We start from the raw sequence: 18498 nt of genomic DNA, 5'->3' as shown, positions 1-18498 counted from the left end.
CGCCACAGATGTGTGCTCTTAAAGGGGCAGCGCGCCCTTTTGTTTTTCTCTTTTCTTTTTATGGCGTGGAGTGGGTGTCGAGGAAGAGAAGAAGGTGAGTGTAGCAAACAAAGAGGTGTATTGATGATGCTTTTTCATCTCTGGTGAGAGGGGGCGGCCCCTTCTGCACACGTGCATGCACACACACACACACACACACACACACACACATACGACAATAGTTGTCCCTCCCACCCCTTCTTCCATTATTTTTAATCCTCTAAGAGAAAGCCCACAATGCCCATCTTTACAGCCCCCCCCCGGCCCCGCCCCTTTATGATTAACACCCCCTCGCTTCTTATAGTCTGGGATCCCACAAAGCCGTCAGCTGTCACGACCACTGGACTTTCCCTTTAATTATGTGCGAGTGTCTGTGGTGTGTTTAAGGACATTTAGGATTTTACAGTTCTATGAAGAGTGTATTAGTTCTTGCTTCCATCCTTGTTCTTTCTCATTCATTTTCTTCTAATTCTTTCCTCTCCTTATTTCAATCCTTCCTTCCCGTATATATATTCCCATCCTCCCTTTTTCCCCTCCCGATTGTTCTTTCACCTCTTCAAGTCTTTCCTACTCACATCTTTAAAATGACTTCTGTGTGTGTGTTGATGTTTGTCTTGACATAAATCAAAAGTAATTGCCTTCCATATGCTTTTCATTCATTGCTATGAGCGCATACACACACACACGCACACACACACACACAGAGGATGCGCTACTGGAGCTGAGGAGGCTCAAATGATGTGACGTGAAAAAAAAAAATGGCACAATTAAGGAACTGAAATGGCCTCAAATGTGGGCAAGAAGAGTCAAAGCCTCCCCGAAGCACTTTCAGCTGTTAACCAAACTCACAAATACAAAACAAAAACAAAAACACTCCGAAGGAACAGCCAAAAGTGAGGCCCGGCCGCTGACATGCAGTCAAAGTACCGCCGCATAAGAAACGTCTGCTTAGAAAACACCATCAAGGCAAATCTTCATAACAAGCGGCCATGTTGGTAACTATGTGGTCACTTGCAGCAATGACATCATCCCCAAAAAAGTTCTGTTGGCGACGTTTAGGTCCATGATTCACACGCCAAACAAAGTGAAACAATATGGCTTCGCTCTCTCGGCTCGGCAGCCTGTTAAAAAAACGTGTTGGACAAAGTCCACGCCGCCAAGGGCTGCTTTTGTTTTTCTTGGTTTGGAATTAGGAATGTCATGTCCGACTTTTTTTTGGGGGGGGGGGGCAATGAGGATGTTGTGACAATCAGAGTGTGTGAATGTTGCAGCGGCTGCACACACACACACACACACACACACACACACACACACACACGCTCATTTGTAGGAGCGTGAGCTCTAAAGAATAATGTCCCTGATGGCCCCTCATACCTATGTGAAACACACATACATTTGTACGCATTACACATGCACACACACACCCTGGAACAAATGGGGACCAGATTGTTGATGAAGATGATGTAAAGGAGCAGGCATGCTGGTCTCCATGGCCAGCGAACTGTGTTGAGTAAATGTTGCGTGTGCGTGGAACTCGCCGTGTGATTAAGGCAGATGATCGCAAACCTGGGCCAACGACTGTTTTTTTTCTTTTCTTTTGCTGCACGTCACTTTTTGTACATGGTGCGCTAAAGAACATTCATTACGCAACTCAAAGATGATGTCTTCGTTGGCGCGTGTGTGTGTGTACGTGTGTCCAAATGCTTTGATTTTTGTTGGAGGCTGAAAATGAATTAAGTTGTTTTTATTGATACTTAGGTTATTGATGGTTACTTGGATACATAGCAGACATGGTAACTGTAAAGCTGACATTGCCGACGTGGTTTAAAGTGAAAGAAGGCCGGATGCGTGTCAAATTGAAAGCTGCAAAATGGAGGACATGAAAAATAATAAATAGCAAACACCGTAAAGTTAGGAATGTAACCAATGATTTTTTTAGGGATTGTCCCAATTGCCTGATTTTTTTATTTTATTTTATTAAATTTATTTAATTAAATTTATTTATTTCATTTTTTTTTTTTAATTTGACAAAATTTTACTAAACACAAAAAGAAAAAAAAAAAAGGGTTGCCCTGTTGACTCGGTGTTGACGTTCGCATTCCAGACGCTAACAAACTGTCAGCCACGTTATAAACAACACGTCGTAAAATGTCGCAAAGCGGACCGTTGTGGTCTTAACGCGCGATGTCACGGTATGGCGTGTTTAGGAGAGCGAGGCTCCGGCGGAGGGCCCGGTTCGAACTGGTGCGAACTTGTTAGAATGTTGTTGAGGTAGTTCGCGAAGCAGCTGTGAGCGTGCGTGCGTGTTCACGCGCATGTGTGAGAGAGATTTTTGTGAAGATATTCGACTCGCGATATATTTAGATTAGCGTCATTAAGTCATTCAATAAGTTAATTAGACAGCTGGCCTGGTCTTGAGTGTGGTTGTGTGTTCATATTTTCCACACTAAAAATGTAAACCATTTGCATGCTCCGTCATGTCTCCGGTTTTACGGACACTTAGCATCAATTATAGACCCCAAATTTCTTTTGGGACTCATTAAAGCAGGGCTTGCTGACGGAAACTTTTGTCACACACATTTGATGTTTAAAAAGAGCAGTCGCTCAGGGCCTCGGGATTGGTCGCTTACCTGAGCGACCGTGATGTCATTTTCCACAAAATGGCCGCCTGCTGGGTTTGGATAAAGATGGGTTTGTTTCGCTGCTTAATTTATATTTCATAAACACGATGGTCGCTCGTATACAGTTTCAGACACATACGTAGAATTATGACAATTTTATTAAGACAATTTTTAACTTGACTTCCCCTTTTACCATGTGTGTGTGTCTATGTGTGTGTGTGTGTGTGTGTGTTGGACAGTGTCAGCTGTTCTAAGCCCCCTATCTCACCCTTACAGACTGCAGACCCCCCCAAAACCATCCCCGCACACCCCCTTCATGTGAACACAACTGCCCCTCTCTATCCTGTCAGCTGTGCACACACACACACACACACACAAATACATACACACGCGCACACACAGACACACACAAAATGCCAAAGATAGACACGCACGCGTTAGAAATGAGGTTAGAGGGAATGTTTAGATAACTTTGAAGCTTTGGGAGGTCAAGATTCGTAGACACCGGAATAGATTGTGCATGTGTGTGTGTGTGTGTTAGCCCATACAAAGACAGGTGCGAGTGCACTAATGCAGTTGTGCGATACTAGACACCAACGAGGAAGATTACGCTCAACGAGCTGAAGACAGCCACTGTTATTATGGAGTGTGTGTGTGTGAGTAGTGTGATGACACAAAAGGCATACACACATGCACGGAGAAGGTCAATATGCTAAAGCTGACCCGGCGCGCCGCTCAGCAAGGCGGCGTGAGCAAATGTTGCACGTGGAAGAGCCGGGAAGGGGGGGGGAGTCGAGGAAACGTGTCTGCAAGTGAGTTCGCATTCCTGCCGGCAAGTTTGGAGCGTCATCTCCAACTTCAAGTCTGACGTGGCGCACGCGTAAATCATTCGGGCGTGAACTTTTCGCTGCTTTAGAGCCCTGCGGCATTGAGCCATAAAAAATACAAAATCTGATTTCAGTCTATTTTTTCTCTCATGAGGATAAGCGGTTCAGATGGATGGACGGATGGAGAACCTGCTTTTGCTCTTTGTTTTTCTCCATTCAGGGGTTTGCTTGATTTTTCCTGATACCAAACCAGCTTTCTATCATTAATAACTTTTTAAAGGGGCGTGGCCTAGTCCGTGGAAGCTCATTGGACAATTAGTCCACATGTGAGCATATGGACGTGAGTTGTGGGCTACAGCTGCTACCCACAAAGGTTTTCATTTTCTCTTTGTGTGTTTGTTCCCTTCAATCAACACAGTCAGCGGCTGTGGTTCTTCTTCACCACTTGGGAGGTTTTGACATGACACCTTAATTGCGGAGGAGCTCTGGGGGGGGGGGGCAGAACTACTTCCTGTTACCAAATTGTCGGATGAGTAGGGGCAAGGCAACCAGTCTGCCATGTTAGGACCCTATGAGATCATTTGGGGAGCATTGTGTGTGTGTCAAGGCAAGATCAGAAGAGCACTGAACTCACTGGGTTTGAGCAGGAATTCACACCAGGTCCAGTTACTGAGCCTGCGTGCGCCTGGGACAGATGAGGCCTGGAGTGATTAGGTGTGTATATATAGTCGTGCGTGTGCCCAGATAAGCAGCACTGTGCGTGCGCGTGTTTGTTTACAGAGCACTGCAAGCCACAATTTTGATCATCTTGATTTTAAAAATATGGAGAAATAATTTAAAACTAACATCCTAAATATGAATCATAAAAAATGAATAATAAAATAAATAGCTAACTAAAATAAAATATCCCCAAACATATTTGAAAAAGATCCTCATGTGCGTCTTGTTGCTAGGCGGATTTCACTGTGATGTGCCGGGAGGGATAACAAGAGATTTAGGAGGGGTGTGAGGAGGAAGGAGGGGCTTCTTGTTTGCTCACCACTGGCGCGGTCGCTCAGGGAAACAACAGACATCCTTGCGTCCAAAATAAAAGAGCACAAGGGAATCATGGGAGATTGTGGGAGGGAGGAGGGGGGGTTAACGGGGCGTCCTGAGTGTGATGGGAAACGGGGAGGAGGAGAGCATGAGTGAGGATGGACAAGTAGAAGCCAAAGACTAATTGGCCTTGGGGGAGGTCTCGGCTTTGCTTCTGCTCATATCCGCTCTCACCGTTTCGTCCATTTTTTTTGGACATTAGAAACTTGCGCAGGCTCATTCAAATGTCCTTTTCCAAGGGCCTGGCGGTAATTTGGGGCGAGCTCGTAGGTGACTTAGGAAATTCTGGTGTGGAGGTTCCTTACATTTTGTTGTGGAGGCAGCAGCTGCAGCAAATGAAGAAAAGGTGACATCAGCGGGGAGGAATTCTCTCTCCCTTTCTGCCAGCTTCTTTTGTTTGCCGTGATTCTTTACGTTCAAGCTGCTGACACATGAAGGGACAGCCGGTGGGAGGTGGGATGGGCGGGGCAAGGCGGGGGTTGACGTGGGGGTCGCCGCACGGTAAAAGGTCGGGAAGCCTTTTCCGATAAGGTCATTTTGCATGCACGCATGCGGCAACATGTGGAAGCTGTCAGTGCCACAGCCAGAAGAATTTCACTTGCTCTCTTGTAGAGATCATGACAATGACCCCGGCCGTCAATTTTTCTCCTTTCCTAATTGGCCCTCATTTGGACCTTCGAGTGTGTGTGTGTGTGTGTGTGTGTGTGTGTGTGTGTGTGTGTGTGTGTGGTGTGTGTGTGTGTGTGTGTGTGTGTGTTCTAAGGAAACCATCACATTTTCATCCCATAAGACTTGAGCGAGAACACATCCAACTTTCCTTCCTGCTCATGATTACATCAGCACATGATCGCATGCGCGCACACATGCACACACTTTTCGCACGCGCTTATGACATCACCTGCAGCTGTATAAAATCTTGCGCCTGAGTGTATTTTCTACATTTTCGCAGTTTGGGAGTTTGTCGCCAAGGTTACAGCAGCAGACGGCTTCCGTCCAATCAGGTTTCATGTGTCATGTGATGTCATCGGTTGCCTTTTCAGGGTCTTAAACTCTGCTGGCGTTTGCGCTAGGATTCTCCAAAGTGGTTTTCCAGAAAAGTTGTTTTCTGGGGTCACATTTTGAAAGAAAACGTTTTTATTTGAAAAAAGTAGTTATATTTTCCAGAAAAAAAAGGTGAAGTAATTTTTATTTTATATCTTTTCTATTTCTAAAAAGGAGTTTATTATGGAGAAAGGTTTGGTACAGAAAAAGTAAAGAAATATATATAAAAATTCTAGAAAATAAAAAGTACTGTTTTGCTAGATTTGTTTGTATTTCAGAAAAGGCAGACAGGAAAGGAGGAAAGGCTGTTTAGCGGCAGGCGTTGCTAACAGTCGGCTAATCCATCAGAGGCGATCAAAGGTAGCCGACTAACGCCGGCTTATCCTCCACCTTGCGGCGATCACCTTAATAAGCTTAAAGTAATCAACGCGCCTCTCTTTAGCACCATCGTCTATTCCTCCCATACGCGACTTGCATGGACGTCGGGAGAACATCCAGTGGAGATTTTTAGTAGCGACTGTTTGTAAAGTTTGTGCTGGCAAACAATAATAATGAATAGTGAATGATCGATGATGGAGAAACTGAACGATGCTAAAACACATTGTCCTTTAATGGATCTTCTGCTGGGAATGACTGCTAGCATTAGCATGGTGGCTAGCCCCACTGACTAGTGCCTCAGTTAAAATTTCGCTTCAAATATCGCCTACACAGTTATAAATTTTTACAATGGTTGTACCGTGAAATTCTTTCCAAAAGGGACATTTATTAGTTTTGAAAGAAATGACTCAAAAGTCGAGCAGTGTCACGCCAAATGGATCGTGTTCCACTATAATTAGCGTGCTAGCAAATTAGCGGTCCTACAATCAACAGTGAGTTTGGGTCATCAGGGAAGCGAAGAGGAGGAGGAAGAGAAAGAGGAGGAAGGAGTGAGTCATACGAGCAGGCGTTTAATAAAAAGCAGCCCGCATAATGATGACGATGATGAGTGTTCCGCATGGTCGCCGTGCGCAGAAAGTGACCGACGGTCAAAGAGTTGTCAAATGAAAACACACAAATGAATTCAACACACAACTCAATTGAGAATAAACCCAACTTGTAAATCAAGGCAACGCTGCATGTTCTACTTTTTACGCGGCTGTCGGCAGCCCCTCCGCAGACAGCGCCCTCTAGTGACCAATTGTGTCACTAAACATGATTTAATCATGAATCATTCATTATTGATTAATTTAGCGATTTGAATGACTATTTGATTAGCGGTAGGTCCCTGGGGGGGGGGGGGGGGGTATGAAGATGCGGCAGCACAGCTGGGCCAAAGCCTGGTCTCGAGCTTCCCCGACAATATCCTGTTCTCACACACACACACACACACACATACACACATTCTCATGCCAAGACAATGGCCTGCTAATCCCTGCTGCTGATTGGACGAGAGCAGATTACCCAGAGGGCACCAGCTGTCGGCGAGAGGCGAGGCCCAGTTTCTTTCGCCGTGTTTCTCTTTCACTCACACACACACATGCGTGTACACACGGGCAGCCATGTCACTGCTCAAATGCTAACGGTGACGCATGTTGATGTCTTGTGAAGGGACAAAGCGGGCAAGGTAGATAAAAACGTCAGCTCCGGCTTTTATTTTTAGCCTGGCCTTTTTCTGTCCATCCATCTTCATCACACATGAGCTACGCCACCTTTTTCCGAGTACGATAGTGAACGTAGTCACACGTTCATTGGACAAGTTGGGTCTTTAAAAGACCTCGTGGAAAATTAGCCTAAAATAGCTGATTCAAACTAAAATGGCAGACTTCCTGCGTTTTTCGCTCCATGTCTTCCTGAGATGTTTTTCTGGGTCTACTCATGATAGACATGCCTACCAAATATCAATATTGCAAAGAGAAACTGAAACCTCGAACCAATTTCCCATGAAAACAAAGCTAATAATGATCATGCATTTGTTTTATTGATGTGTGCAGGCACCACAGAGCGGGTATGTCTGGTTCAGGGCACGGTGGAGGCGCTCAACGGCGTCCACGACTTCATCGCAGAGAAAGTACGAGAGATGCCGCAAAGCAGCCAGAAGTCGGAACCGTCAGCATCTACAGCCCCAGACCACGGTCAACCCTGGACCGCATCAAACAGGTAGAGTGTGGAGGGCGTTAGCAAGCCATCAAAACTTCAACCTAAAGTCTGGCGCGAAAGTAGGGACCGGAAACAGGAATAGGAAGGTGACCTAAAGTTGGAGAGTTGGCGTGAGGCAGGAAAACGACACACAGGCACACCAAACATTGCCCCTGCTCAAGTTAGCAGCAATTAGTCTCATAGATCGCTAAGTTGGCCTTAGCCCGCTCTTCTCTCTCTTCATGATAGCGGCCTCGTCGAGTCTGGCAGTGATAGTGTCTATTGACAGATGATGTTCCGCCAAGGGAAAACACACACTCACGCAAGCAGCATGCGATTAATTAAAAAGCTGGTTTAGCAGTTAGAGGCTAATGATGCTAACCGCAATTAAAACAATCTAGGCCACCTTCTTGTGATGTTAATGGAGTCCTGTAGATACTCTGATACTCCCTCAGGGGATGATCACGCCAAAGTCACCGTTTGCTAATTCGAATGTCCTCATAAAGCCTCACAAACGTGGACTCGGCACATCTCAGTTTTGTTTTGTTGATCGTTCAACAAGACTAATCCAAGAAACAGCGCGCTACATGCTAACCGGTAAAAGTCAAAGTCTGCTTTATTGTCAATTTCTTCACATGCCAAGACACACAAAGAAATCGAAATTACGTTCCCACTATCCCACGGTGACAAGACATAGTACACAATATACATACAAGTAAACAACACAAAAAAATAGAAACAAGAAACAAAAAGGCACAAACAATTCGGTAACCACAAATACAAAAAATATACCCGCGCGTCAACAATTTGTCGAGGGTAAGTCAAAGAATTTCTGTACTTCGTAAATCATCTCGATTAACACCAGCTGCTGGTCACAGTGGCGGCTGTTGGCTAACAAGAGCGGTCGCCGCCTATCAATCATCACAACATCGCGTTCCCTTTTGTCGCTCTTGTCTCGCCGCCATCGATATGAACGAAGAGAAACATTAGCCACCCCTTCAAATAGACTCAACACTCTATTATTCGTGTGAGTGTGTCTGTGTGTGTATAAATAGTACGCAGAGTGACACGAGGCTTCTCCCTCCATTCCAAGTTAAAGATAGTTACCAAGTCCCTGGCTGAGTAACATTTGTGTGCGGGGGGGAATTATGTAAATAAGAATTTTTTTCAGTAAGCGTCAAATAACTAAAGATTGACTCTGTTGTTTAATTTCACACTTGCTAGTTTCCATAATATGTTCCGTGTAAGTTCTCGAAAACTAAAAGAACAACTAGCTCCTTTTCATGGTGACTATTTAGGGCTGTGAAATCTTAGACATGCACACAAGCACACAAACTTGACCGCAGTCTAGTCACTTCCTGTGTCCATTTCCTGTCACCTTTGACCTCAGCCGTGGACACCTGTTTCCTACTTCCTGTTATTGCCTCTCCCGGTAGGAAGTCCACAAAATGTCACCCTCATGTTAAATTTGTCGACTTGTGCTTTTGTTTGAGACAGATCTAAAAATATTGTAGCATTTTCTGGCAAATTTGAGTCTTGTAAAATTTGTCGCATTAATTAAGATGCTTTCCCGCCTAAGATGTACTTGATTTTTAAAATCACGTAATTAGATAATTGCTTAATTTAGTTACCATGAATAATAAACGCAACTGCAGTCGTGGGAAAAATGAGGATGATGTAAACGTGCGAGAAAAAGGGGGAGCTCATTAGTGCAGGAGGCCATGCGACCGACTAAAAAGATGGTAGAAGCGAGCGATCGATCGTTAGCAGACGTGGCTTTCTGTTTCTACTCCCACGACTTCTTCTTCTCCTCTGTGTGCGTGGGAGGAAAAAGCTGATGGGTACAATCTTTTCGACTACCTCCCTCAGTGCCTGTTACTTTTTGTTTTAATAGGTTTTTTTTTTCTCTTTTACTCGCTCGTTTACAAAACACTGAAGGTCAAATCTAAGCTTTTGTTCCACTTTCTCCACTAGGTGTCACTAGTTTGTCCTCCCCGTTTCTCCTCACTAAAGACATCCCCCCTCCTCCTCCTCCAAGGCCAAAAGTCTTTTCATTTGCACTGCATCTTTTCACTCACTTCAAAGCTGAAGTTGTTCATTGTAAAAGTTTCCATTCAGCCACCCACACTCATGTCGGGCACAATGCGCTCACTTTACAACTCACATTTCAGAAAGAAAAAAGAAACTAGACTAGTCGTAAAAGCTGGCCAGTCCCCCCCCGCCCAAAATTTACTATTTGCCCACATTTGTGTTTAAAAAAAAAAAAAGAAAAAAAAAAGAAAAGGTATCCTCATAAAAGATTTCTTTTTCTTTCCAATTAACTCCACTAAACTGTGTTTGTGCGCACTGGCTGCCTTTCACTTGCCTCTCATCTCAATACGGTAGCGGAGCTGTTTCCATGGCAACAGTGACCCACTGAGTCTTGTTTTTGCGGTGAAGCAGCTTTTTACAATCCCCTTCTCTCAACTCAACGGTGTCCTCCGCTCTCTATCGTGAGTGTTTTGTTTTTTACCTTGTTGCCGTGGCGACGCTGCACCGTCCTCCACATCTCCTCCGTGCACTCTCTCTCTCTCTCTCTCGTTGCATCCAAATGTTAACTTCACGTCCGGCGGGAGGCTTATTTGAGGTCACGCCATCTTTAAGAAATTAGAGAATGCGCACAATGAAGCGTACCAGCCACATTATTTGTTTGCGTGAACAACCCAGTCCGTTTTTGCATGCGCAATCCTTCAGTATGTCAAATGTGTAACGTGCGCTTGTGGTCCCGTTTGGCAGGCCAAGCTAATCGTGCCCAACAGCACGGCGGGCCTGATCATCGGCAAGGGCGGCGCCACCGTCAAGGCGGTGATGGAGCAGTCGGGCGCTTGGGTGCAGCTGTCGCAGAAGCCGGAAGGGATCAACCTGCAGGAGCGCGTGGTCACCATCAGCGGCGAGCCTGAGCAGAACCGCAAGGCGGTGGAGATCATCGTGCAGAAGATCCAAGAGGACCCGCAGAGCTCGTCCTGCCTCAACATTTCCTACTCCAACATCACCGGGCCCGTGGCCAACTCCAACCCCACCGGCTCGCCGTACGCCAACTCGGCGGAGGTCATGCCGGCGGCGGCCGCTGCGGCGGCGGCTACGGCCTCCTCGCTCCTCGGCCAAGCGGGTCTGGCCGGGGTGGGCGCATTCCCCACGACCATGTCCAGCCTGTCGGGTAACGACCTGCTCACCATCACGTCCGCCCTCAACACACTGGCCAGCTACGGCTACAATACCAACTCTCTCGGGCTGGGGCTCAACCCGGCCGCCGCCTCGGGGGTACTGGCTGCCGTGGCGGCTAACGCTAACCCCGCGGCTGCCGCCGCCGCCAACTTGCTGGCATCCTACGCCAGCGACGCGTCCACGAGCGCCGCCCACCAGGCCGCGGGATTGGGAGGCTTCTCCTTGGGCTCGCTGGCCGCCGCCACCGGGGCCACCAACGGGTACCTGAGCGCCACCTCGCCCCTGATGGCGTCCTCACTGCTAGCCACCGAGAAGCTGGCGGAAGGCGCCAAGGAGGTGGTGGAGATCGCCGTGCCGGAGAACCTGGTGGGCGCCATCCTGGGCAAGGGCGGCAAGACGCTAGTGGAGTACCAGGAGCTGACCGGCGCTCGCATCCAGATCTCCAAGAAGGGCGAGTTCATTCCGGGAACCCGGAACAGGAAGGTGACCATCACGGGATCGCAGGCGGCCACGCAGGCGGCGCAGTACCTGATCAGCCAGAGGATCACCTACGAGCAGGGGGTGCGTGCCACCAATCCCCAGAAGGTGGGCTAACCCACCATGCCCACAAGGAATCGCGAGAGGGAAGAGGAGAGGAGAGCGTTTTTCTTTTGTCCTTTTCAACCCCTCTGGGTCGTCTTCTCAGTATTACCCCCTCGAAAAAAAAGTGCTGGGATGACGAAAAAAAAACAAACATGTAAAATGTAAATAAGTTTTATTACTTAACGTCTTTACGGACTTTTTATTCCTTTTTGTTGCGTAAATTAAGATGTTTGTTTTGTTTGCGTACTGTGGACACGCTGAATGACAGGAAGTAGGGGAGGGGAGGGGAGCCGCCCCAGCCTCCCCACCCACCTCCTGCAGGGTTTCAGTTTGCCCCTCCCCTTCCCTCCCCCCTCGTGAGGGTTCCGTGACTGCACAGGTGTGCGTACGGCAGAACAAATGCACCCGCCCCCTAACCTCGAATCTCAGCCCCACCCCTGCCCCAAATCCTCCGTCCCACATTGATGACCTCACGTAGCGAGCGAAACTGTGCTGCGCGGCGTGATGACATCATCGCTATTTATTCTTATCAGAGGAGTTGAATGTAAATGTTTTAATTTAATGTTTTTGGACTGCAGATGAATGCTAACGCCACATAGTGTAATATATGTCTTATTTAAGCCGGGGGGAGGGGGCGCCGCCTATGTTAGGGGTCTGCTCGTTAGCATCCCCCCCCCTTATCTTGACCCGGCTTATCCTCCCTGGCGCTCGCTAAACCATAAAATGGAGTCCTTGTTGGCTAAAAAGCACTTGGGGACTAACTACTGAAAAACAGGCGGCGAAGGTGGCAGCGGTTACTGGCGTGCTCTGTTTGTGCGTTCTTTTGTGCTGTTTTTTTTTTTTGTCTGTTTTTTTACGGTCGGAGTACACTGAATTGTTGTCTTAATGCACTGTGAAGCGAGGGGACGCAACTGGACGACTTTTTGTATGGCAGGGAACACTAGCGAATATGAAATATCAATTATTATACACAGTATGAATATTCCGGATCGGAAGGCATATGGAGAGCCGGGCGTCAATCGGCGGAGGTTCCTTGGGGAAAAGACGGAACGTCTGGTGGGAGCCAGGAAGGGGGGGGGGGCACTTTCCCTAAAACAATAGAACATTTCCCCATGACGTCACACGTACTTCCGGGTGGCAAAGGACGGATAGGATTGAATGAAACCACGTCAATGGCTCGAAATTAAGACATATCAAATAATTATTGCTTGACTTGCTGATTAAACAGCAAAATTCGACATCAGCTCCATGTTAAGCGGGAATCACCAAATTGTTCTCGAACATGAGCTGGGTTGACACCGTTGTGAAAAAGCTTCGTTTTACCCGACCGGTTAGGTTATCAGCGTTTTTTTGTTGCTTTTATTACATGAAGTGTGTCATCTTTTCTCAAAATGGCATCACACATACTAGCTAGCATACTAGCCGTTTTGCTAAATGACTCAAAGACAACATTAGCTCCATTTAACCAATATTCAAAACTTCTGGATTTAAAAAAACAAAAACCTTTCAATAGTTTTTCCTCATGCCCGTGACCCTCGCGAGGATAATTTCAGATGGTTTTCATTTCAAGTCAGTCGCCCGCTTTTCTGCCACCCGGAAGTCCCCTGGCGCTAATTGTTTACAAACAATCGAAAAAGGTCTCATTGAAGTGAATGTAAAAAGTCAGCAGCGGGGGTGCGTTGGAGTCATTCACCCCGGCGACCGTGCCCGAGTGGGGATTCCTCTCCTTCCTCTTCCTTAGTTTGTCTTTCGGAGGCGCCGCTGGGCCAGCCGGCGAGGCTGTCTGGTAAGGAGGCTTCTTTACTCCATCTTTAACTCCATCTTCACGCACTCCCCCCAAAACACCCCCCCCCCCATCCCGACGCCGCCCACCCACGTGCCCCTACCACATCGCTCCACGGGCGGCGGCCATGATGCATGCCTCCTCTTCTCGTCGTCTTCTTCTTCTTCTTCTGCTGCTGCTGAGGATCTTTGATGAGTCAAGCAGGAGGTCCCACTCTTCTTCTGGTAGTTGTTGTCATGGCGACCATGGGACCGTTCCACTAGCTTGTTGTAGGACAACGGTGAACCCCTGCATATTGGCGGATTAGGGAATCTGCAGATTTTTTTCCCCTATCTTCTGTTATGAACTGTTTTTGCGCTCAGCCCAAAGCAATAAAACTATTACTTGGGCGCCATATGCTGTCTAGGAACTACGCTGAAATGGGCTGAGGAATTTCATTTAGGCACTGCTGCCGTCTTGTGGCATATTGATTTTAAGGAGCTATGTTGAAGTGCATTTAGGAGTTTTATTTGCACACAACTAGTGCTTTGTTGCTGTCTAGGTGTCAAGAATCGAAGCAAGTTAGACAGAACCAGGTCTTTCTCCACTTGTGGCATTTTGAGTCAATTATAACGATTTTGGGAAGGGGTGAGGGCAGCCATTTGCGGATTTTTGCGGGTTCACGATATCGAAGACATCTCGGCTGAGTGGTGACTAGCTGAGTATTTTAGCAGGTTTGCATGCAGCATTGCGGACTTCCTGCGGGGGCAGTGTTGTGCGTCTAACCTCCTTCTGCCCCTTCATTTGATTTGATGAAGCGATACGTGTTGTCTCGTCCCGTCCGTTTTGCCGTCGCGACGCTATTTTCCCGACTGATCGTAGTTTGGTTGTTTCTTTGTTTTTGTGTTGGTGGGGAAATGCTGCTACTAAGAAATGCTAACTGAAAAACATACAAAAAAAAAACATATCGAGCGCAAGTTTCAAGAAAAAATAAGTCCTTCTCAAAGCTGTGCCAAATTTTTTTTTGATTTGATATCGCAGACGTACAGTACTTTTTATACCAGGAAAAATGTGAAAAAGTGCCAAATGAATGACGCATATTCTAAATCGTTTCTATCAAAAGCGGGGAAGCACTTCATCAGTGTTAGCCTGGACGCTTCACAAATGCAACGGTTGAGGGAATAAATAAAACAGAGCGATAGCTTAGCGTTACCATGCTGGAATATGGAGAGGAAAAATAATGTGACTCCATCGCATTCTTAAACCCTTTTCTAGTGAAGATGTATTTTGTGGGACTCGATGTTAAACTTTTTGCACGTGTATATTGCATGACGTTAAGTATGGACAACAAAAAAATGGAAAAAAAAAACACTTTAGACTTTGTGTCGTTCATTATCAACAAAAACATCGAACAAACCCCCGAGAACAAACCCCAAAAAGTCCCAAATCACTGCTATTTTTTTACGTCGCTAACATGGATGCTAACGTCTACTTCGAGCTCGGCCCACCAGTGCGTCCCTGCACACGCTCCGTGCCGTTTCACTTTTTGATGTTTTTTTTAACGTAGATCAGTATTTGATTAATTTCTTGATAAATCTGCCTAAAACAAACTCAAAGCAGTATTTAAGTTACGATGAAGCATCCCTTTCCTCTCAAATTCGAACAAAAAAAAGACATTTGCACTAGTTTTCGTGTGGCCAGGGGCCAAGCTGGGGAATCGGGGAGCGTTTACTACAGTTTGTGTCGTGCATGCTCGGTCTAATCGCTCTTTTTCACGCCATTTTTTCACCACCGCTCTTGTGAGCGGCCAGCAACAGTCACCTTATCGCTAGCATGCTAATATGCTAACTAGATGTTTGCGACGTTTCCATGAAAAAAAAAAAGACCTTTTACTACTTTCTACTCTTACCACGCATATTATGGGACCCTGGTCAAACCCACAAGCCCCTCCCACCCCAAAAAAAACTTGCCACCAATCACCCCTCTCAAAACTACCACTTTGAAACACCAGCAAGTGTCGACTGCATTTGTCATATCACTGTTTCCTGTTTTTTCTTCTTCTGTGGTTTACTTTGCTCGTTTGTGTTTCACTAACTGACAAATTGCCATTTTTGTGTGTGTGTAGCCTGTTTACTCCCAAAACAGACACCAAGCCCTTTTCACACAAAACTTTCACAAAAAATTGGTCATTTCGTCAACAATTTCCTTGCTCTCAACTTTCCACTGTCCTCTTACACAAAGGAAGCATTCCGGCAAAATTTGGGGGCTTGACTTCAACCTCTCATTCCGTATCGGGAACCTTCACACAGCGGAGTGAGCTGGGGAAAAATCTGGCTTTGATTAGCAGTGAGAAAGTGAAGATTCATGATTTGGATTTTGCTGCTTTTGTTAGCATTGTTGACTCGCAAATGTGCAGGTAGACTTCGGCCCTCCATTGTGTGTCGCGGGTGAAAAGTTGGTGTGAAAGGGACTTCATTCATGACCTCTTTTTTTTTTGTGCATTCACTGCCCACAACACACACACACACGTTGCTCCTCTTGCTCCTCTCTCCGTTACCAGTGCCAAACTTCCTGAGGATGCCCCCCCCCCCCCCCAAAAAAAGGGTGCCACCGATCATTCCGACCTTCGCGTCTCTCTCGTATCGGGACAGCCCGTGAAGTCAGCATGCACCGCCCCCACCCCCCTTCCATCACATGACGACACCACAACCACCGCCACCCCCCCCCCCACTCCCTCCTCCTCCAGCAGGATTAACCCTCCCTACCCTCCGTTCGTCCGTGCGTCCGTCCCCGGCCCAGGTCCGTCCGAGGAGCCACCCATCCCCGCCAGCTGCTTCCTAACTCTTGTCATGCTGTTCTTCAGCTGTGGAGCTCCTCATTGATCGTGTGCCATAGTGTCAGGGGGCACCTGTCACCCCTTCCTCACCCTTTCTCTCTGTCTTCTCTTTCGCTCCATTTGTTGAAAAAAAAAAAAAGTTTGAAAACTCCCCCATTTTTTCTAACGACAAAGACTTTGGAGCTGATTTTCACCCCCCTCCTCTTCTCCACCACGCCACCACCCCTTGCTCGCTCGCTCGCTCATGAACTTTATTATTGATCTTCCTCCTCCTCTTCCTCCTCCTCTGCCTCCTCCTGTGTTCATCTCCAGCTGTCGGGACAATAACTCTCCATTCCATAAGTCCAAAAGAAAAAAAAAACCTCTGTGAGACTGTGCAATGCTCGCTGATATGACTTTTTGTTTTGTTTTTTATTTCTTTTGTTTTTTTGTTGCGGCAGCCCCCAGACATGGACATGGTGAAAATAATTGATTGCTGCTAGCTACAGGGGCCAAAACAAAAAGCTAATTTGTGGCCACAAAAAACAAATTGTGGTCACAAAATATTCAATTGTAGCCACAAATTACAAAATTGTGGCCACTCAATACTAATTTGCTAAGTATTTTTCATTTTGTGCACGGTTGTGGGCACATATTAATATTTTGCGAACACGACATACTAATTTAAAGTCACAAAATACAAAATTGTGACCACTAAAATACTGATTTAATAAATTTGTATCTTGCGCGCACATTATATATACACCATATATTAGCGTTTTGTGTCCTGGTCATATCGGCATTGCGGCTACAATTAAAACATTTGCTCTCCATTTCATGTCCGAGGCTCCGTATTTTTTTGGCTCATCATCGGGGACAGAAAAAAAGAAAAAAAAAAGGGGGGGGGAACAAAAAAGGGAATTTAATCATACAAAAAAAAAGTTGTTTCTTCACCCTTTTTGTTGTCATTGTAAATAAACTTTCTTTGTACAGGGTGGGGCAGCATAAAGACTTTAGCTGTACTCTTGTTAGTCGTGTTTGTCGTAGCTGCTGTACCGCCCCCTCCGTTTATGAAGTCCCCCCCCCCCCCCCGCCCCCTCGTAAGACATATCACTTCACTCGTTTAGTTTTTTTGCTGGCTCGCGGCGCTGCTAACTTTGTGCAATACAGTCGGGTTTCCAGCCAGCCATCAGCACATATCCTCTTCCTCCACGTCATCACATGATCAAAAGTATTAATAACACCACAGTGACAATAATTGTTCATTTCACCGCATGGCTCTCTCTGACTTCCACCCCCCTGATTTTATGCTGCCCGTCGCCCCATTTCCAAACACACACGAGCTATTTATTTCCTAACTCATTAAAAAAAAAAAAAAAAAAAAAAAGAGTCAAAAGGGAACGACTGGAAGAAGAGAAAATATTTTTTTGTTTTTTAGTATCCAAGTAGTGTTGCTTTTTAACACCGTTGATGAGCTGACGTAAAAAAAAAAGAAAAGAAAAAAAAAGAGTATTGAATATTAAATGTAACTGTAGCATTGTGTTTGTAAAGAGACAAAAAAAAAGAAAAACAACATAGTGAGTTTGTGTTTGTTGACTTGTGGATTACCAGTGAAGTGAAGGCCATCTAGTGCTAATAATAAGAATATTAATAATAACTACTACTATTATTATATGATATATGAGGTCATTTTCTAAGATTCTTATTTTGCCACAGCAACAGCAGTCATTATAAATGTTCATTTTAGCATCACCTGTCTTCTGTTGTCTTATTCTTCACCTTCCACCACACTCTGCATCATCACACTTTAACACATCAGGGGCTGAGCGTGCCTGCGTGTGTTTGTTTGTAGGACAGGTTGGATGGACGGATGAATGGCTGAGGGTGGGATGGGGTTTGTTTTGTGTCCAGTGTCCACCAACAAGCTAAAACCAGTCAGGCTTCCATATCCCCTCATGGAAGCTCCTGACATCGTTATAGCTGCCAACCATGTGACCATCATGTGATCTGACTCAGCTGACTGTCCATAACCCCGCCCCCGAAACCCTCCACTCACCACCAATCAACCACCACAGCCGCACCACCTTTCAAAGTCACCTGACCAAACCAAAATCAACCAATCACTGTCCTCCTCCACTGCTGCTGCTGCTGCTGCGCACCATATGATGTTCTCCATTGATAACATACTACTGTACTACTAGTGGCACCATATGCGCTCACGCGTCTGCAGGCCTGGGGAAGAAAACAGCCCTTTACAGGACAACAATCGGCTCAATGTATGTCCACTTAAGGACAATAATCGTTGAAGGACAAAAAGCAATTTCGTTTACATCCCTTTCAGTAATCCCCTCTATGAAAATTCCGTCGTATATAGGGCAACAATCGACTTCCATGAAT

The 18498-nt window shown here is 46.2% G+C and overlaps 1 protein-coding gene across 1 annotated transcript in view; it reads left to right on the top strand.

Annotated features, from left to right (window-relative positions):
* nova2 (NOVA alternative splicing regulator 2) overlaps nucleotides 1-17850 on the top strand; it is a 34934-nt gene extending 17084 nt beyond the window's left edge. The window contains 4 exon segments of the mRNA XM_037267406.1: nucleotides 7594-7714; nucleotides 7716-7743; nucleotides 7745-7759; nucleotides 10514-17850. Of these exon segments, the coding sequence (XP_037123301.1) occupies nucleotides 7594-7714; nucleotides 7716-7743; nucleotides 7745-7759; nucleotides 10514-11536 (1187 nt within the window). The 3' untranslated portion in view covers nucleotides 11537-17850.
* The last annotated feature ends 648 nt before the right edge of the window (nucleotides 17851-18498 follow it).

The sequence above is a fragment of the Syngnathus acus genome, chromosome 13 (assembly GCF_901709675.1).
Source record: "Syngnathus acus chromosome 13, fSynAcu1.2, whole genome shotgun sequence".
NCBI lineage: Eukaryota > Metazoa > Chordata > Actinopteri > Syngnathiformes > Syngnathidae > Syngnathus > Syngnathus acus.
Note: the sequence above shows the minus strand (reverse complement) of the source record. Positions and strands in the feature narration are given on the sequence as shown.